The 21,872-nt window shown below is 43.2% G+C and overlaps 2 protein-coding genes and 1 non-coding gene across 3 annotated transcripts; 2 read left to right on the forward strand and 1 right to left on the reverse strand.

Moving 5' to 3' along the window:
• Positions 1 to 919: 919 nt before the first annotated feature.
• Positions 920 to 7,975, reverse strand: CARD6 (caspase recruitment domain family member 6). The gene is made up of 3 exons (XM_045285110.1): positions 7,536 to 7,975; positions 5,392 to 5,943; positions 920 to 3,680 (listed from the first exon to the last, which is right to left on the reverse strand). Exons 1-3 carry the CDS (start codon positions 7,801 to 7,803, stop codon positions 1,489 to 1,491), a joined length of 3,012 nt encoding a protein of 1,003 aa, XP_045141045.1. The 5' UTR covers positions 7,804 to 7,975; the 3' UTR covers positions 920 to 1,488.
• Positions 7,976 to 13,524: 5,549 nt separating this feature from the next.
• On the forward strand, positions 13,525 to 15,932 carry RPL37 (ribosomal protein L37). Its single transcript, XM_045285157.1, has 4 exons — positions 13,525 to 13,574; positions 14,116 to 14,251; positions 14,368 to 14,452; positions 15,814 to 15,932. Exons 1-4 carry the CDS (start codon positions 13,572 to 13,574, stop codon positions 15,881 to 15,883), a joined length of 294 nt encoding a protein of 97 aa, XP_045141092.1. The 5' UTR covers positions 13,525 to 13,571; the 3' UTR covers positions 15,884 to 15,932.
• On the forward strand, positions 15,649 to 15,728 carry LOC115873919. The gene has a single exon (XR_004048689.1). It is a non-coding gene; the product is annotated as a small nucleolar RNA SNORD72 (small nucleolar RNA).
• Positions 15,933 to 21,872: the final 5,940 nt, after the last annotated feature.

The raw sequence follows: 21,872 nt of genomic DNA on the forward strand, positions 1-21,872 counted from the left end.
AATTGACAACAGAGTATGTAACTAACACAGTACCCAACAACAACAAAAATATCCCAAGAGAATTTATTTAATTGCCCCCAAATAAATAGGGTTACCTATTTAGCTGGCTGATGTTTGACCCAAAACTTTTCAGTCCTATTCTATGGTCATCTGTAGCTATTACTATTGTGGGTAGTTACAACTTATGATAACCCCATACATGCAGGGTGGAACTGGTCCGTAGGATTTCCAAGACATTGGTCTTTCTGATTAGTTTGGCCAATTTGTTTTAGAAGCCACAACCCAGTGGATACAAACCACCAGCCTTTAGCCTAGTAGTTAAGCACTTAACTATTTGCATCATTCAAACACTCCTCACCCTAAAATGAAAGACTGTAAATCCATGCTCCTCCAAGCAGAAGAGTAAAGAGAACAGAGGCAAGTACTATTGTGTGCACAATTCTGAAATAACAAGAATCTAAGATAAATACACAGCTGAACTGTTGTAGGAAGGAAAATAGGACTCTAATCATGAATATGTAATGAATCTATAAGGTGTGACAGAAAGCATTTCTGCATATGTATCTATAGTTGCTGCTAATATATCCATAAATACAATGGAATATACAGAGAACAAAGTTATGACATTTTCTTAACCGTAGCCAAATATCTTGAGGGACTGAATCACTGGTGATGAAGCTTACTGGTCTGACAGAGACTGGCAGACCCTCAAGACTAGAGCCCTTTGCCATCTTTCAAATCTAAAACGAAATTCACCCCCATGGCTCAACTTGCAACCAAACTAAGGCAGGCCTTTAAGGTGCACAGGATGCCTTAGGGGCATTGCGGCCTACTGTTTGGGTTGCTAACTGCAAAGTCAGTAGTTCAAACCCATCGTGTTCTACAAAAGAACTCCGGTAAACAGTTACAGTCTCAGAAACCCACAGCAGCAGTTCTATCCTGTCATACAGAGTCTCTATGAGACGGAATCGACTCAGTGGCAGTGAGTGAGTAAAAAGGTGAACATTAACACCAGAGAGATACATACTTCCTAGAGCGATCAACCATACAAGATCAAAAGGGAAGCAGTCCCCAAAGTTCACAAAGCAAGAAGGGATAGGAAAGGACACATGGAAATGGGAAACCTAGGGAGGAAGTGGAGTGAGTGCTATTACACTGTGTGCAATCAATGTCATGAAACAAAATATGTACTGTATTTATTTTTGATGGAAAACGAATTGGACTTACGCACTACCTGATACTCGAAGTTGAATTGAACTACTCTATTTACTGCTGTATTGTAGTCTTAATTTCTCCACATTGTCCCCTCTCATATACCTCTGAAGAGATATGTTAATGGCATCTAATCAAGCTTTGCATACCATTTTGTCTGTGTCACGCTAAGGGCAGTAGTCTTTTACCAGTACTGAAACGTTTTAGGTCACTACATGATAGAAACGGCCTGAATAAAAGCTACATGTCATAGGTCTTAAGTGCTTCCAAGCTTTCCTACCTTCTGGAACCCACTCTTGAGTAGCATGCCTTGGTCTGGGCTGACTTGGGTTGCGAAGGCCTGGGCTGATAAGACTTAGATTGGGGGCGCGTGGGCTGACTGGGTTTGGACATAGAGGATTTTGTTTGAGAGGGTTGGGGTTGAGCGGGTCGGGATTGACAATACACAGTTTGGGAGGGTTTTGCCTGGGAGTGCTTGGGCTGATGGGATTGGGGCTGGAAGCTGGGTGAAGGTTTGCTATTGAGCATGGGATGGGGTTGTGTTTGCACAGCTGGATTTGAAAGCCTAGTCTGAGTCTTCTGCTGGGCTCCTGGCTGAGAAGCTGGTCTTCTGGGCTTTTGTACGGTGCCTGCTGCTTGAGAGGTTTGCTGATGAGGGTCTTTGATACAAGATAGTGTTTGCATGTGTTGTCCAGTCGCTGCAGCTAGCTGCGCTCCCTGAGCACAGGTTGGCCTTCCAACCCCTCTCGCTGGCTGTGAGCCTGAGCAATGGAAGTGATCTACCTGCGAGACCACTGCCCCGGCTTTTCCTAAAGCTCCCATTGTTTCTGTTCTTGCAGGCTGGGCTCGTGTGTGCTGAAAAATAGGTCTTGGTGGTCTCCCAGGCATTCCATTCCAATGACATGCCTGAGCAGTTGGGGAACGATTCATGAATCTGTCACCGGAATAAAATCTCGGGGGTTGGAAGCATTGAACACCGAAACTCCTGTGGGCCCGTATATTACGAAAGCCTGTAGGACGGAACCACTTACATCTCTGCCCTGACCAAAAGCGAGAGCCCATAAACCAGGGGGGTCTCAAGGAAGCCTGGTTAAAGTTACCTCCTCCACTTCTGGATGGGAAAGGCGAGGAAATGTGTGGAGGAGGCATGAAGACTGGGGTGGAGTAGATATCCTGAGAATTCTGGCTGAGCCCACATAGAACCCCAGGCTGTCTTGTAGGCCCCTGAGGTGGGATTTGGGGCGGAGCGTGTCCTTGTTGTCCTTCAGGTTCAGCTGTTCCAGTCCTGTTTTCACTGGGGGGAACGTCAAGGCCTTGAGGGTTCTGGCAGTCTTTGTCTACCTGGATCCCCAGCTCCCTGGCCAAGAAGGCCATGTCCTCCACAGACACACACCTTAGCGGGGAGCCCATCACTTCCTGCAGGGCAGTGTGAAGGCACTTCACGGCCTGCCCTCCATCTCCAGCTTCCTCCCCTTCCAAAAACAGGAGCTGTGAGGGCTTCAGTTCCAAGATCCTCTGAAAAACAAGAGCCTCTTCACTCTCCCTGGCCTGGGAACTGAGGACAAAGTAGCACCTTTCCATGGCAGCTTTGCCTAAATACCTTAGCAAGCTCCATTCCTTTTCACCCAGGTAGTCAGTGCAAAAAAACACCGCCGAGGAAACTTCCATCAGAAAACTAAACTGAATCCAACATCGTTCCAGGTCTCCACGGAGGTTGGCCACGGCGACAGGCTTTTGGAAGAAGCGATGGCTTCCCTTCAGTCCATCTTCATCAGGAAAAGGCCAAGTTAGCTCCACCAAGCCATCAGAGATTTGCCGGGGAAGCACCAGGCCGGGTGAATCCCGATGAAGGAAAATTTGGTGTGGTTTCCTCTGGGCAGGGCTGAGCAGGGCATTGAGGATCCTGGACTTGGAGAAGCTGCAGCTTTGCAAGCGAACGAAAGAGACCACAGGCATCTTGATGCAAGTCAGACCGCTTTCCGTATCCTCAGCTAGGCCTCCTGAGGATGGAGCCGGAAGTCTCATCACAATGTCCTTCATCGCCCCCAGCATCAGGATGCTTCTGTTGTTTTCTGCATCTGGTAGCAGCAAGGGAAGGGCAAACTGGCACCGGCACATGTTTGCCATGACTTCGAGTTGCAAAGGGCTCTCTGAGCACAACATGGTGGCACAAAGAACATCCAGGGGATTGATGGTTTGTATGTCCCCAAGTTCCAAATTCTCCATTTCAGTCACTAACTGTCCTTTGCTGCCCTCATTCAGAACTCTGTGCCCGAGAATGGCATCTCGGGCCGTCACATCGAGTGCTTGAACTTTCATCAGGAAATTCCAAGCCAGATCTCCTGGAGTCTCGGGTGTCCACTTAGAGCTGCGGTCTAAAGAGAATTGTTCAACAAATTCTGGCAGAAGCTTTCTGCTCCTATCCAAGTTCAGACATGACAGGACGTCTGTAAACACCTTTTTTCTTTCTGTTGGAGCAAAGACAGACAGTGAATGCCATGCTTGGAGTATAAGCTTTCCTCAAATACATTTAAAATGAGAAAATGAGACACTTTCATTGTAGAAAAAAATCAGACAAGCAAATAAAGGGAAAGTACCAGAACTTTCAGCTCCCTGCCAATCCATCACTTTCCTTCTAGGAGATATGTCAACATGGTATGAGTCGTTCTCACCCTTTCTCTGTTCAAGTACACATGTTTGCATGCATATATAAGAATATATGGTTTTGTCTAGTGGATATTATTTTACTTTAACAAATGGCATACTAAATGATTCTTATGCCTCTTTTTCATTATACAGTATTTCTAGAATATTTCTCTAAGCCTATATATTTAATTTTAACCATTGCATGGTGAGATAGTTTATTGTGCCAGCCTGGCTGATAAACGCAGGTGGGATTGACTGAAGGGCAGAGAGATAAATGGCTTGGTGAGCCTTGCCTTTCTTGTCTCTCGCTCTGTGATCATCGGACCAGTGTGTGGCTGCCTTGCTTGTTCTGTGCCTCAATTTAAAGGCTACACTGCCTGTGGGACGCCTAGCCTGTGGACTGTATTGCTGTAAGTTGAGGTCCCTTTAAGACTTCTCTGGAGCTGGGGACAGGCGGTTAGTGACCTGCCTTGTGATTGGCTGCTGTGCTGACATAGCCTAGCTCTCTCTACAAATAGAGGAAGATCTGGCATCAGACAGAGACTAGAAGGACTGCTAGTCTCTCAACTTTCTCTCACAGACATGAGTTGCACTAAGCCATTTGTAGTGCTATCTAATTTAACTGTTTATTTCTTGTATATTTATCTGCATATGATTTAACAGTTCATTTCTTGTTATATATCTAATTATCTTTATAAATAAATATATTAAATTATCAGGAATTTGGTTTTATCTCTCTAGAGAACCCTGTCTAACACCCATGGTATTCAACTCTGTCCTATAGAGTCGCTATGCATTAGAACGACTTGCTGGCAGTAAGTCTGCTTTGGTTCTAATGATGGTCGCTAAGGCATTCTAGAGGTGTAATAGGTTATAAGTCGGGCTGCTAAAAAGAAGGTCCGTAGCTCAAACTCACCAACTGTGCCACAGGAGAAAGATGAGGCTTTCCACCCCCATAAAGATTTACAGCCTCAGAAACCCACAGGGGCAGTTCTACTCTATCCTGTAGGGTCACTATGAGTCAGAATCCATCCTGCGGCAGTAAGTTTGATCTAGAATTATGATTACGAAAATGAAGCTGGATTGTTCCCTTTTGTTTGTTTGCTAATCTTTTTATCCACCGTGTGTCTCTGAGTTTGTCTTACTCACAGCTTTGTACTGCTGTGATGCAGGTATTTGAAATGCCAGCAGAGTCACCCAAATGACCATATTTCAGTGGGGCTTCCAGACTAAGCACAGGCTATGAAGAAGAACTCAGCTGCCCACGGAGGAAAATAGGAAACTTAAAACTTTATGCATAGCATGGAAACACTGTCCGGTCCTGAAGGCTTAATGAAGGAAAGAGTAAGGAACAGTCATTGGACAATATGGTCTTGGAGACAGAAATGAAGCTGGGGATCACATGGTAGAATTTTACAAGACCAATGACTTGCTCATTGCAAAACCCTTTTTCAACAACACAAACAGGACTACACCTATGGACTTCTTCAGGTGGAATATACAGAAACATCGAATGTTGGCATCATTCCATACCTCTCTCCTGCTCTTCTTCCAATAACATGGCAGCTTCTGCCTCCTCGTGACTCTGCTCATCATCAGAGAAGTCTGTGGGAGCGGAATACTCAGAGTTCTCTTCGCCTTCAGATCCCATGTGCTCTGAGGCGTCGTCGTTCTCCTCTTCGACAATGGGATCCACGTCTTCAGGGCATCCAAAAGTTCTTCGATAGTCCTCTTGTCCCAAGTATAATGAATCATCTGGTATCTCATATCTCTGTTCATTCCTTAAGTATGCAATAGTTGATGGAATTTCATATTCAATATCTTCACGTAAATATGAGGATGAATCATTTGGTATGTCACGTTTCTTCTCATTTTTCTCCTTTGGGGGCAAAGCCATTTCTCCATCACTAATGCTCTTGTCCCCAAAAGACTCAGAGGCTTCCAAATCCAATTGTCCTTTCTCTTTGAAGGACACTGCGATCTGAGGATTCCCAGGTTGTTTACCCCTATGGAAAAAAGCATCTTCTGAATTTTTGCTTATCCTCGTAGACTGAGGCAGTTCTACAGTCTCACATTGTAAAAAACCTGAAAAGGACAAGATTGTTTTAGCATATTTTACTTTCCCAAACAACAAAGCAAATGTAACAGCTGCAGCTCCCAGTCTCATCCCTCCTTTTCACTTCACTGGAGGATGGGCATCCCCATCACCTCCCACATAGCTCACATAGCACCAAATCCGCTGCCAGACTTTTCCTTCACCCACTAAACAGAATCAGATCACACCCTGCTTTGCTTACTAGTTTGGGTCTTTCATAGAAACCTCGTTGCTGTCCAGATGGTTCCGACTTACAGCAACCCAAGGGGACATGACAGAACTGCTATCCCGTGGATTTTTGAAACTGTAAATCTTTATGGGAGTAGAAAGCTTCATATTTCTCCCATGAGAAGTTGGTGGTTTCAAACCACCGACCTTACAGTTAGCAGCCTAACACGTAACCCACTACGCCACCAGGGCAACTTTGGGTCTTCCATCTCCAGTCACAGCTGTCGAGTTGATTCTGACTGATAGTGACCCTATGGAAAGCACAGGGTAGAAGGACCTCTGGATTTCTGAGACTGTAACTCTTCACCGGAGTAGAAAGTCTCGTGGAGCAGCCAGTGGTCTTCAACTGCTCTCTTTGTGGTTAGCAGGCAGAAGAGTAACCACTGCATGCCACCAGGCCTCCTATGAGGCCTTCCACGACAACCACAGAAGGTGAATAAGTAAAATCTGAAACGTTTAATTTAACCCTATGAACAGTTTTTACCTGTGGGATTACTGTGACCCACACCAATTCAAACTTAGCAGTGTGGCCATTGCTAATGCACTTTGGCCTCATTTTCTCATCAGGATGCACAAAATTCTAATTTGGAATAGGTGGTCTTAAAAATAATAAAAATCTATTTTTCTAAACAAGTAAGTCTTGTCTACATTAATATCCATTAAGATTCTCCTTTTTATGGACACCCTATCTAACATGTTCTCTTTAAATACTCCCGAGCATTGTCAGCTTCCTGGGAACGGAGCAATGTCAATCTCTAGTGGTAAGATACAGAACTGCCAACAGTCCTTTCCGGGAGAGCTGTTTCTTTCCTTTGGCTAGTTAAGAATCAGCATTTGAATTGCCCCGGAAAACTGAAGTTCTGCTAGCATTCTTGTCACTGAGGAAATGAAGTTACTGGTCCACTATGTATGTGTGCTAAAATTATTTCCCATATTTTCAAAATGGCTATTTTTCCAAATGCAGCATATGGTCTCAGAGCTGTTAATGTCCGTGAGTTCACTTAACTTCATAAAGAAACTTGGACTGCGTCCTCAGTAACAAACAGCATTCTCTATTCAGCCCTACCTCAGGATGTAGCTGCCAGAATAGTGAGTAGTTCGTACTGGCACTAAAATCAACTGCAAGTGTGGGGTGCAGTACAAACAAGCTATCGGTCCCCTCAATCAGATAGGCTGTTCCCCGGTTTTTGAAATTTAGATACTTTTCCTTCATCATCATATTTTATTAAAGACCATCTTCCAGAAAAAGAAAAAAAAAAAGAATTGATTAGTTTCTTTCTCCCTTCCTCCCACACCCAAGAAAATCTGTTTCCTCATGCCCTAAAAAGTGTATTTTAAAAAAAATTCAACTTACCATGCCTTAAACTGGCAGCTGACTCTGGGAAAGTACTAACCAGACACTGGAGAAAGTGCAGACAGCTCACCTCCCCCTTTTGCTGGACCCAAATGAGCAGCTTTCGACTCTTCTTCAGGGGGTCTGTGAGGCCCTCCAGTATGTCATACTCGGTCTCAGACAGCAGCCTCCGAGAGGTTAAGGTGTCCAAGACAGAATCAGGATCCTGCTGGAGGATTTCAAGCAATTTTTTCCTTTCTTTTTCGATGATCTCTGAGGGAACCGCCATTGTTTCAGTTGTCTGTGAACCAGGAAGTGAATTGCAAAGTCATTGCAACAGATAAAGTTTTGTTGTTGTTGTTGTTTCTTTTTTTAGCATGGGGTAATCCTTCTGGCAAAGATATCAACTGTCAGCGATAGCCCGCGTTGGCGAGGGCGGATCAGAAGCAGCTCAGTGGAGGAATCTCTGCTGACTCCTCTCGGGTCCCTGCTCCCCGGAGAGTATGTACGGACTCTCTTTATTCTGGGTTTCATCCTGACTCAGTCCCAGGATCACCTCCTACAGGAAGTTCAGCTTGAATATCAGGACGGACTAAGTCCAGCTTGAACATCAGGATGGGATAAATGCTCCCTGCGCTGGGCTCTGTACAATGCAGGAATGTAAACCGACGAACTCTCTTGGAGGGCAATCTGGCAATATCCAGCAATAACAAATAAACTGATAGATAAAATAAAAATCCATGTTCTTCAATCCACCAGTTCTACCTTGGGACTTTATCTTAAGGAAATATTCAGACTAATACCTCAAACCATATGTATACAGAATCTGTTTCACAAAGTTGTTTATAATAGTAGAAAATTGAACATACTTTAAATTTCTGTTAATTATGATTTATGGAATAAATTTTGAAACACAAATGTGAAGAAATACTAAAAAGATGGAGAAGAAGATCTATATGTAATTACAAGTCACAATATGATTTATTATTATGAAGGAAGTTGTGGGGTTTCATGTTTGTTAAAAATACTAATCTGCACACATAGAGATGACCTATGGATTTAAAAACACAAGTCAAGAAGCACCTATTCCAAATAAAACTTTTTTCCAAAATAATTTTATTGGGAACTAATACAGATATCATACCATTCCACAGTTCAATCACATAAAATAGTCTTGTATAATTGCTACCACAACCAGTTTCACGACATTCTCCTCCTTCTTGAACTCCTTGATATCAGCTCCCCTTTACCCCACAACCCACCACTGTACCCCCAGACACCCTTCTTCTACTTGCCGTCTCTATAGATTCATCAATCCTGGGTTTCCTGTACTGAAAAAGAGAAAAAAAAATATAACAAACATTCAAGAAGTTTTCCCCCAATGACAACATACCGTGAGATCAACTCCAATATGAACACACACACACAAACACTTAGAAACTGTTGAAAACCAGGTCAGGACTAATGTGCATTTTGGAGGGGGGTTCAACTGACAAAGTTTTAACCATTCAAGTCAGGTTTATCATTTTGATCTCCTATAATCATCTCTGCAATGCACTTTGTTTGGTAACCAGTTTCTTCCCATCGCTCTCTGATGGAAAGAGAGAAATCCCTAGAGGCTTATTTTCTGTGTGGATCTCACAAATGTATGTTCGGCTCCTACTCTCGCCCAGAGCCTTCTGGAAACCAGTCTCACAATTTAGACTCTGATACGCTTCCCTCTTTCAGCTTTGGGTTATATGATTTACAAATCCTGATGTTGGTCTACTTCTCCCAAGTGGACTTATTTAACATCTCATTTAGCTGGCTACTTGTTTACAAAACTGACCTTTTGTCATGGTATAAATCAACACATACAGAGTTCTTCGGGGAAGGCTTAGAGAAATGGAAACACCACCGTCAGATGTATATAAAGCTAGATGAAGGGTATGTCAACAAAGTAGTAGCAAAGGGTGAACACTTGGTTTGCAGAAGTCTATGGATGGCAGTGGAAGCCCAAATCCATTTGTTGGGTCTACACATGGATTAAGCCTCTGGAAAATCCCCTCTGGTCATAGTTGAAGAATGTGAATAGTCTTGTTATCAGACAAAAAGCATTGGCAAGTCGATTGTGGCAGACTTAGTTAGGTCAATGTAATAGCTTATAATTTGATCTCCCCTTTGACCCATTTTAAAATTGTTTCATTTTAAAGGAAAAGAAAGTGAAGGGGAAATACAAGTGGGTTAAGTTCCCTGATGAATCCTCTCCGACTACAAGACCAGGGACGTGAATAACCTTACTATCATGCAGAATGCACAAGTAAACTATTGCAGATGAAGTTAAATTAACATTTAACACCTTATCGCTTGCTCTTTCTTTTGATCCATTAAAAAATTGTTCTAGTTTTAATATTTTCTGTTTTCTCTTCAATTGAAGTTTTTATCTGCTTTACTTTTTTATTCTTGTTTTTTTATGTTGTTGTTTTTTTTCTGTATATGAAACCCAGGATAGGTAAATCTATAGACAGTAACTAGAATAATGGCTCCTTGCGGGTGTGGTAGGGAGGTTGTGGGAAATGGGGCATTAATGAGTATGGGAATGAAGAAAAGAATCTAAAGCTAATTATGGTGATGATTATACAAGTACTCTTAATGTGATTGGATTATTGAATTGCATGATATGTTAGTTTTAGCCATTAAACTGTTTTCTAAAATTTACAATAGTGAACATGAATCCTAAACCACTGAAGAAGAAAAGAAGAAACAAATAGCCTCACATTTTGTTATTTGGGTTTAATAAAGTTTTCTATTATGTTGTAACAGAGCTTTTTTATTACCTTTATACCACCTTATGATTGATAATGAATTCTGTATGTGGGTTATATTTTTTAAAGAATGTCAGAAAAAATGATACCCCAAAGCACACGATTCTAGAAGAATTTATGCTGAGGTTGCCAAGGACTTCATCTTGCTTGGTGCTACAATAAATGCTTATGGAAACATCGGTCACGATATCAAACAGTGTATTGCACCGGGTGAATTTGCTGGATACGTCCTCTTTAAAGTGTTGAAAAGCAAGGATGTTATTTTGAGGACTAGGTTGCCACCTGACCCAAGCATTGATATTTTCAATTGCCTCCTGTGCATGTGAATGCTGCACATTGAACGAGGAAACCAAAGAAGAATCTATGCATTTGAATTATGGTGCTGGCAAAGAATATTAAAGGTACCCTGGCCTGCCAGAAGAACAAACAAATATCTTGTCAGAAGTAGGTCCAGAATGCTACTTGTCAAAAATGGCAGGACTTCATCTCATATACTGTGAACATGTTATCAGGAGAGACCAGTCCCTGAAGAGGGACATCATGCTTGGAAAAAGAGGGGCCGCACAAAAGGGGAAAGCCCTCAGCAATATAGATTGACACGGTGGCTTCAGATAATGCCAGACCTGGCAGTGTTTCTTCTATGGCACACAGGGTTGGTTGGCACCTAACAGCAAGAACAACAGATAAGGGCTCATCCAATTATGGGGCCCCTGAGATGGGAAAAAAATCATATATTAAAATTAATTTTAGGTATGCATTTTAAAATATGTGTCTATAGTATGGTTTTCAAATATACATCCTATGTTGGAAAGGTCACCAAGTTTGTTATTTTTTTTAGTGAAGTTCATTCACCTTATGGATTTCTGAGACTGTAACTGCTTACAGGGGTAGAAAACCCAGAAGTTCATTAGTAAGACACTCTAATTAAAATTTAAAATAAATTAAAATAAATTAAAATCAACATCTAGTGGATTCCAGCCGTATGAGATAGAGTAGAATGGTCTGTTTGGGTTTCCAAAATTTTCAAAATCTTTAGAGGCATAGAAAATCTCATCCTTCTCTCATCAAGCAACTGCTGGGTTCAAATCACTGACGTTCAGGTTGGCATTTGAATGCATAACCCACTACACCACTGCACAATATTGTGCTTATGCACAACTTGCACATGGATCAACAGGCAGTTGCGCAAACAGAACAGGAAATACTGCATGGTTTAAAATCAGGAAAGCTGTGCATCAAGGTGTATCCTCTCACCATACTTATCCTTTCTCTGTGCTGAACAGCAACAACAACAGATAATGGCTAATCTAAATTATATGATGTTTTATAGAGAATCCATCTCTATTGCTCTTGCTTCTGGCGACGCATCGCCAACATTACCCTGCCCGCAGCACCCTCACGGTCGTTAGTATGCTCAAATCCAGTGTTGCAGCCACTGTACAAAAGCGGCTTCATAACAGTCACGAAGATAACTTGAATAACTGAAAAGATCATGGGATTTTTCCATAAACCTTTTGAAGCATCCTCATGTTATAAATGCCTCTAAACTTAGTGACCCTATAGGGCAGGATAGAACTAACCCCTGTGAATTTCTGAGACTGTAACTCTTTAAAGGAGTAGACAGTAAAGGTTCTAAAGATGAGCCATAAAGCCTCAATCTTTCTCCTTCATTGCAGCCGGTGGTTTCAAACTGCTGACCTTGCACTTAGCAGCCTATGCATAACCCACTTCACAACCAAGGCTCCCTAATTATTTATTAGTCTAAACTATTAACCTAGCAAGACTTCATCTCACATACTTTGGACATATGAGGAAAAGACCAGTCCCTGGAGAAGGACATCATGTTTGGTAAAGTAGAGGAACGGTGAAAAAGAGAAAGGCCCTCAACCAGATGGATTGACATAGTGGCTCAAGGATAGGAACAATTGTGAGCATGGCCCAGGACTGGGCAGTGTCTGGTTTTGTGGTGCATAGGGTCACTATGGGTCAGAAGAACTCAATGGACCTAACATTAACCCGGCAAAATCAAACCCCTGATTCCTAATGTTCACCTTGTACTGTTTGCGGTTAGGTGGTTGTTGCTAATATGTCCCAAATGACCCAAAGGTTTCTACTTTGTTCGAGAAAGCAAGCCGATTGGTTGGGACCAGTTTACCTCTTTCACTGCTAAGGAGTCAGTCACCCTATGGAGGATTTCTCATGCAAAATATCTTTATGGGAGCAGATAACCTCATCTTTCTCCCAAGGAAGGTTTGAACAGCTTCCTTTTGAGGTTATCAGTCTAATTAATGCTTCCCAGCCACACCACCACACTCCTGGGTGCTAGCAAGGCAAGTCATTTGGGACCCCTTCTAGCAAGACAGAACTCCACAGGTTGGTTGTAAACTTTATGGACCCAGATTCCAGTTAACTGCCACTTAGCCTTTGCACCCAAGCCCACCCTCCACGAAACCGACAGCCATGGAGTCATTTCTGATTCAGAGCACCTCTATAAGACAAAGTGGAACTGCCCCATAGGTTTCCAAGGCTGAGAATCTTTACAGAAGCACGCTGTCACATCTTTCTCCTGGAGCACAATCTTTTGGTTAGGAGCCCGAAGGCTTAAGCACAGCCCCACCAGAGCTACTATTAAAAGCTGTCAAGAATATCTATTTGCCTTTCAGTAAAGGTCGCCAAGCGTCGGCATCCTTACTATATAGTAACTGGTTAGCTGCTTATACACTTAAGTTCCAGCTCCAGGGAGGACATCATGTCTGTGATCTTAGCTTCCAGGCCAGGAATGAGGGAGAACTGGGGAAGCGGATTTCTCCTGCTTTAGATTCCCCTTCCCAACCAGGATCACTGTATACAAGATGGACGCAATGGGTCGGAGTGGGCCACCCCACAGCCCAGGTTCGCCACGAGGACTCCAAGAAGTAACTGCGGATCGGACACCAAAAAATAAGAGTATGTACACAGAAAGGGAGCCGAAAGTGATACACCCGCCTGAAGGCGGCTCTAGGCTAAGGCGAGTCTGGTGGGACAAGCCATCCAATCAACAGCAAGCTCGTCGCCCCGCCCACCCAGCGCGGAAACCCGATTGGGCTCTCCTGGCTCTGCATCCGCCTCTTCATCCACCTACGTTGCGACGACGGACTCTTTATAGCGGTGCACCGCGCCGCGCCGGAAGTAGTCCCTCGGCGGAAGTTTCTTAGAGTAAAAGAGCGGAAGTGCCTTCTCTTCCGGCCTCTTTGGTCTCGGCCGCAGAAGCGAGATGGTGAGTTGTTTGCCTGGGCCAGTGGAATCGTCTTGCATCCTCATTCCCTGTGGCCCCTAGCTTACTATGTGTAAAGTTCTGGAAGGCTCCCGGATAAGAGAAATGGGTTGGGAAAGAAGGAGGTATGCAGGGATCCCTAAGTCAATAGATTTACTCCCTAGCTGGAGCTTGGGTTCCCGAGCCCGCCAACCTGGAGCCGGAGCTGCCCATCTCCCCGTTCGCCCACTGGGTAATCCTCAGAAAAGAAGCGTGGCTTGAGTTGTTTTGGTTGTGCGAGTAAAGGACTTCGTTGTCGGAGGTGCCTGACAGGAATCCGTGAGCTTCGGAATCAGTACTAAAGTAAATTTCACTTCGCCTTATGAACCCACCCTACTACCCCCTTTACTTTTAACCGTTTCAAAAGAGCTACTCTCGCTTTGGATAGCCAGACAGTTAGGAAAACGATTCTTGTCCCTAACACTTAGCAGTTATTGCTTATTTTGAAGACGTCAGTTGGTGTGGAAAGCCTTGGCGCATTTTCATTTGCTTCCCTAATTTGTAGACGAAGGGAACGTCATCCTTCGGAAAGCGTCGCAATAAGACGCACACCTTGTGCCGCCGCTGTGGCTCCAAGGCCTACCACCTCCAGAAGTCGACCTGTGGCAAGTGTGGCTACCCAGCCAAGCGCAAGAGAAAGTGTGAGTTGAATGCTCTGTGCGGTGTGCCTCAATGCAGCATGCCTTCCGACTTTATTTATCCAGCAAAACTTGTGCTTCACGTTATGTTGACCAAGCAACTCCTGTTTGTGTTTCAGATAACTGGAGTGCCAAGGCTAAAAGACGAAATACCACCGGTACTGGTCGAATGAGACACCTAAAAATTGTATACCGCAGATTCAGGTACAGTTCTGTTTTGCGTGTAAGTTGTTCTGTGACATCAGTTTACTTGGATAGAAAGAAAGGAGGCCATGACACTGGTGGTTTCCTGAGGGTGGGATTTGGGAAGTAGTAATAATAGCTGCATCTCTTGGTTCCTGCCAAATAAGTATCCTTATCCAGGTGAGATCGACAGTAAGGATTACTTGGTTAAATTTTGTTTTCCTGTGAAACAGGAATAAAACGAGTACAGTTGGAGGTTTACTTTTGTAAGTTTGAGGCACATTGCTAACTAGTTAATGCATCTTTTCACGCTGAGAGTGAAGGTGATGCAGACAAATTCTATGCTCTATTTTAAAGATTCACAACCATCTCTATCTTAGTTTTTTGGCCAGATAACTTATTTGGGGGTGCCTTGTGTGTGATGGGACGTTGAGCAAAATTTCTGACCTGCCCACTAGATGCCAGAGTTTCTTACTATCCAGATGACAAGGTAGTGTGTAGGCACTGGATATATTTTGGATCATGCACTAAAGTGGTGCCCTTTCTTTGTGTACTTAAAGTCATTGTGTAATAGTGAAAATTTGGTTTGGGGTTGGTTGCTTGAATAAGGCAGATGTCCTCAAACTACGACCAGCCCGTGGGCCACATATGGCCCGCTGGGTGCTTTTGACCCATTTGGTTTTTTACTTCAAAATAAGATATGTGCAGTGTGCATAGGAATTTGTTCATCTTTTTTTTTTTTTTAACTATAGTCCGCCCCTCCAATGGGTCTGAGGGACAGTGAACTGGCCCCCTGTTTAGAACGTTTGAGGACCCCTGATCTAGGGATTTAAAGGATGATGAAGCCAGACTTAACTCTGCCTTCATTTATTCATCTGTGAAAGGAGATGTAAGTTGAATAGCTAAAGTGTAGAGCTCTTAATAAAGCCAATTAATGCCTGCCATTGAATGTGTTCAACCTTAACTTGGATAAGTGAAAGTAAGCATTTCTCCCTCTTGGCTTAATAATAAAGCAGCACCAATGTTAGAGATTCAAAAAATTCTATAACTCAAATCAGGCTCTTCCATTACTATTTTGAAATCTCTTGACAAGCAGAGGAGAAATTCCCAGTGATCTGTGCAAGCACACATAAGTATTGGGCTTTTATTAGAATTGCTGTTGGCTATATTACTGAAATATGGGTATGGTTGAACAGAGGAAATAAAATTATACTTGAAGCTTATCGGTGATGTTGTAAAAATAAATGTCTGAACATATGAGTACAATAATGATTTCAGCATCAAACTGAGATGAGCTTATTGGATTCTATTTAACAGCAATCTTTTTAATAAGTATGTTAACTTTGCTGAGGTGATTTTTCTTTTTTTTTACCCTGGTGCAGGCATGGATTCCGTGAAGGAACAACTCCTAAACCGAAGAGGGCAGCTGTTGCAGCGTCAAGTTCATCTTGAGGATTTCAGCATTTAGTAGTGCAATAAATGTTCTCGTATTAAAAATGTATCTGGTGTTTGCAATCAAGTAAGCTGTGATATGCGTGGATTCGAATTGGTTTGGTAAATGAGACCACTTAAATGTGCTGGGTTGTAACCGTCCTTAAGGGAAGACTTTCTAGAAGGCAGCACAGGAAGAGGGTAAAGGTAGAACTTGAACAAAAATAATGTGTGTTAAATTACCCAAATAGCAAGCTAAACATGGTCTTGTTTACATTCTAAACCAAGAACTCTGATATTTTCTGTCCTGCTTTTCTCAGTTTTGGTGGTTTATTTTCCTCTGTTTTTATTGAAACAAGACCAACTTAATTGGAGTGTTGTGTTGATGGGTCAAGAAGGAATAAAGTGGTTTTTTATGGTTTAAACTCAAACTGGGCCTCTGGAGCTATAGCAGCAGGCTGCTTCATCTCTTGGGGCAGGCTTGAATTGCCAGCCCTGTTTATCCTACAAGACCAACAAAATACTTCCAACAGAAGAGCTGTTTCAAGGATCGAAATATCCAGAAGCAGATTGAAGTGTATTTGGGCCTGCTACACTTTGGTTAGCCAGCCAAAGGCTTACCTGCTATACTCCCAGAGATGATGTAACTCACTTGCTAACTCTGGCCCTGTAAGACAGTAGAACTGCCCCTGTGAGTTTGAGGCACTTAATGGAAGTAGAAAGCCCCAAGAAGGCTGGTATTGAAATCCTTCCAGGAAGCAGCCCAAATTTAATCCACTACGCTTCTCCTTTCTACCACCTATTTGAGTTGAAAAGGCTAGCCCAAGATATTTTTGCTTATCGTTTCCATCAACAGCACAATCCTTAATTTTTGTATAGAGCCCCTGGGTAATCTTGCGTGTTTTGTTTGGACTTCCTCGGGAGGTGTTTCTACTTTATAGAGATGCATGATTAAGGGCATAGATCGAGGATCCAAGTTGCCTCAGTTCAAATTCGGTTTGCTTTGGGTAGTGTGATATTAATATGTTGTGCCTTATGTTTACTTGGAAATTGGAGGGCTGATAGTTGCCCGTGGGCTTAAGAGGCCCAGACAAGCAAAGATCATTAGGGTGATTTTACAGTGGCAATACATGAAGTTAAATTTAGGCTCAAGTTTGAATTTGTCAGTGGTTAATCATTCTAATTACAAGGTCAGCAGTTCAAAAATCCAGCTGATATATGGAAAGGATGATGCTTTCTGCGCTAAAGCTTAATAGCTTTGAAAACCCAGAGGGCCAGTTAGAAGTTTAGACCTTACAGTAGTGGTTCTCAGCCTTCCTAATGCCGGGACCCTTTAATACAGTTCCTCATGTTGGGGTGACTCCCCTCCCCCACCATAAAATTATTTTTGTTTCTACTTCATAGCTAATTTTGCTACTATTATGAATCTGGTGACCCCTGTGGAAGGGTCATTTGACACACCCCCAAGGGGGTCGTGACCCACAGGTTGAGAACCGCTGCCTTATAGGGTCTGAATTAAACCTAATGGAGTTGCCATCCAAATGGCAATTTATATTTCATCTGCTGTACTCTAAGATCCATCTAATCTGGTGTTCATTCTTGAGTGACCCAAATTGGCACAACCGGATGGAGATGTGATTCAGTGTCTTTCAAGTTAAGACCTAATGGTTATAAACTGAGTATCTTTTAAGAGAATAATCTCATTAAACAGTTAAGCTGTAGGGTCACTAAGAGTCAAGTTGACTCCATGGCAGTGAGCTTAATTTCAAGTTGGCAACAGGAGGACAGAAGGAGCGCCAGTGCTGTCCAGTGAGCATTGGACTGCATGATAACTGGTGCAAATTCACCAGCTGGGACAATCAAGAAGGGGAGATCCATTTGAACCCCTCAGTGTCACCAAGTCAATACTGACTGAGGAAGTGAAAGCCTCTTCTTTCTCCTAGGGGGTTTCAAACTGCTGACCTTGCAATTAGCTCAACCACTACGATAGTCCCTAGTTGGTGCTAATTGCTGATAGACTAACAGTTCAAGGATACTCAGATGATCTACTTTGGAAAATAACTTGTGGAATGTGTTACACTCTGGCACTGTGGGGGAGGGACTGTCAACAAAGAACATTAAACTTGAATCTACATGGGCTGCTGACCACAAACTATCATGTTGATACTGACTCATGGTTATTGTGGGACATTTGCCTGTGTGGGTTTTGGAGACTACAAGCCTTGTCTCCTGCAGAGTGGCTGGTGATTTTAAACAGGTGGCCTTGAAGTTAGTAACCACTGCCACCAGAGCAATGGAAACCCACTAGCCACTCAGCAGGAGAGAGATTGGGCTTTCTGCACCCATAAGGATTTACAGCCTTGAAATATACGTGTACAGTACTGTGTCTTATGGAGTTGCTGTGAGTCAGAATTGACCACAGTAAAGTTTGGTTTTTGCTTCCCAGGGTGGTTATCAGGATTTTGTTAAACTCCGAATCCCCATGTATATGTAAAATGCAACCTGGCCCTGCATCACTGTCCTGATTGTATGCTGAAGTGCACACTGCTGTAGCTAGTAGGCATCAGAAACACCAGATTAGAAGAATCTTAAGAGTAAATCAGATGAAATACAAATTGCCTTCTGCAGGTTTTGAGAGCCACCTAACTACTATGGACAGATAAGCTGGGCATTTCATTCCACCATATGTGAAATAATGTAGTCTGTAGGGTTTTAATTAGCTTATTTTCAGAAGTAGATTTGGTCGGTCTAAATAGTCTTAGTTTGGAAACTTAAAACCTGCCCACCATGAGTGACCCTCCTGGCATTTGAAATACCAGTGGCTTTGTGTAGTTTAGTATTGGGCTGTAAACTGCAAGGTCAGCAGTTTGAAACTACCAGCCGTTGTGCAGGAGAAAGCTGAAACTTTCTACTCCAGATAAGAGTGTCTCAGAACCCACAGTTCTACCGTGTTCTACAAGGTCACTATGAGTTGCTTTTTGGAGTATGGAGGAGTATTTTGCTTCCAGTATCAGCAATATGAAGACTGACAGATGGGTGGTAATGGTAGGAGAATGAAATACATTTATTTATCTAGCATATCTTGACAACAATTTAGATGAGTGATAGAAGAATCTTGAATGGCTAGTTTTTAACTACAGCAAGGAAGTGACTGATTCCCTGGAAGCAAGGAGGGCCTTTGTTCGGATACATGTGATTCATCAAGAGGTGTCAGTTCAGTAAATTGGGTAGCAATTCAGTCAGGTAGAAAGTTGGAACTGGAGATGCATGTTTTGAAGGAATACAAAATTTAAGGTCACTATCTTGTTGATAAATAGGATATGTTATTGAAGATACGTGGTAGGTGATCATGAGGATTTAGTTGATTTGAGCCCGTGAATCAGTAATGCTTAAAACCATTTGAGAATATACAAAACTGAAAAAACCACTAGACGGCACCTAGCAACAAAGACCATTTAGACTCTTTTTAGAGACTGTCTTCATTAGTACTTCCATCCAGCACTTTGTTATCTAGACCTAGTACAATTAGATGGCTTTACAGAACAGAGTATATTCTCTCACTGTCCTCTGGGCTAGTGGAGTCAGTTCTACTAGTAACCCTATGTGTGTGTGACAATGAGACTGCCCGGTCCTGTGCCATCCTCACAGTTGTTCGCGTGTTGGAGCCCTTGTTGCAGCCAGTGGCTCACCGTTTCCAAGCACACTTGCCATCAAGCCCATTCTGATGCGGGGCCTGTAGAACTGCTCCGGAGGACCAACAAGGCAAGAAGGCACCACAGGAGAAAAAAGCATCCTCCCCCCAAGAAGCAGCTGCAAAAAACTAACAACAGGGTTAGCAGTCCAATAAGTAGCCCACCGTGCCCCCCGGGCTCCCTTTGTCTCACGTTTTAATTAAACCCAGTTTGAATTCAGTGCCAGCTCTAGTGAAAAGGCCTCTGGTGACCATGGAGGGAGAGCCTGACTTTCCTTGGAGTTCTTCACGTGTTTTGACATCCATCTAACCAAGGACTAGAGCAATTCTCAGCACAGGGACCCTATGCCCAAAGGCTGAGTTCTACTGGTTCTTGGTGGTGGAGCCCCTCTCTTCCTCTCTTTATTTCTTGTAGAATAAAAGCTGTTGGAAACTGCCCTTGGATCAGGCCTGTGAGGAGATTAAGGTGCTGCAGCCCACCTGTCACCTATCCTCTTCCTGGTTGATCTCATCGGATGGCATTCTCCATCTTGGGGAATCAACATATAACTTGTCACATTGCATCATTCTATAACTGCCAAACCACTGAGAATTATACCTCAACCAAGTCAACATATTTTAGGGAGATCATCCAATCCATAACACAGACTCAACAATGGAGTGACGCAGTGGCTGCCACAGAAAGATGGTGAGTGGCACAGAAGCAGGCAGTGTTTCACTCTTGTTCTTAGGGTTCCTGTCTTGGGATCCCTTTCTAACTGCTTTAAATACAGTTGGTATATTGAAATTCAAAGTAGGCTTTTATGATTCCTTCCTAGCGCCTATGCAACCTGATCGGAGGGTTCTTTTCTGGGTCTCCCTTAGAGAACTCCAAAATAACTGCCACGCTGGGCCTCTCCTGAGTAACCCACCTGGGTCCCCAGGCCCAGACAACCCAGTGCAAGCAGATCTCGATGGCAGCAACCCTTTTCCCAACCTTTCACTCAACTGCACAGGACCTACGTGAGAGTTCTTTGAGTGGTTCCCCTGAAGTTCCCTTTACTGTGTTTCAAGTTAGAAGGTTGTTTAGTAGTTGTGGAGCTGGCCACTAACTAGTGTTAGACCGTAGACCATGGGTCAACCTCTTGGATCCGTAGAGTTCTCATTGGTGGATTTTTCTAGTTTTATTGGCACCTAATTTACATTTATAATTCAATAGTTAAATCGTTCAATCACATCAAGGAGACTTGTACAATCATTACCACATCAATTTTAGAGCATCCCCTCCACACCACCCCATGGTTAAATCACCTTTAAAATGAGATGTGATTGATTTCTACATCACCAGGCCTTTTTCCTAGGCTGTCAGTGTGGACGCGCCTGTCCAGCAACATGCAAGTGTCTGCAGACGGAGATGCTGCACCGAAGTTCACTGGCCAGGAATTAAACCCAGATGTCTACCACTGGATCACCACTGCTCTAAGAGTTAAAATTTAGTAATCCCGGTTTTGCAATTACATTGGATTGAATTTAAAGAAGAAAGTCTCTAAACTAATTTTTCCCTTGCACTCCTAAATCTTTGGTTTATCTAAGTGATCTAAAAGACGTAGCCAGGTATTATGATATACTTTCTTTTGTAATGTGTGTGTGAGAGTTAATTTTGTTAGCCCCTACTGCAGGAAGAAACAAACATCTAGACAAGGTAAAAAAAAGGTTGCTCTTGAAAATTGGTTGAATCTCTGAGGGTTAAAATGTTAGGTGTCATCCCAATTCAACCCATTGCAACCATATGCCCGACAGAATGAAGTACAGCCTGGTCTTGTGCCATCCTCTGGTTTCTGCACTTGAACCCATTGTGGCAGCCACTGTGTCAGTCCACCTTGTTGAGGGCCTTCCTCTTTTTCCTCGCCCCTCTGCCTGACCTAGCGTGATGTTCCTTTCCAGGTACTGGTTTCCTGACACGGCCAAAATACACGAGACAAAGTCTCAACATCCTTGCCTTCTTTCAAGACACATTTGTTTGTCTTTTGGCAGTCCATGGCACTTTGGATATTCTTCTCCAGCACCGCAATTTAAATGCATCAATTCTTCAGTCTTCCTGATTCAGTGGCCAACTTTCACATGCATATGAGGCCACTGAAAATACCATGGTTTAACCAGGCATCCTCAAACTAAGGCCCATGGGCCACATGCGGCCCGCCAAGGACATTTATCCGGCCCACCAGGTGTTTTTGCCCCGTTTGTTTTTTTAAACTATAGTCCAGCCCTCCAAAGAGTCTGAGGGACAGTGAACAGGCCCCCTGTTTGAAAAGTTTGAAGACCCCCTGGAACCAATCACAA

Source organism: Echinops telfairi, unplaced genomic scaffold (genome assembly GCF_000313985.2).
Source record: "Echinops telfairi isolate 266 unplaced genomic scaffold, ASM31398v2 ScPeMD7_7469;HRSCAF=8507_1, whole genome shotgun sequence".
Classification (NCBI taxonomy): Eukaryota; Metazoa; Chordata; class Mammalia; order Afrosoricida; family Tenrecidae; genus Echinops; species Echinops telfairi.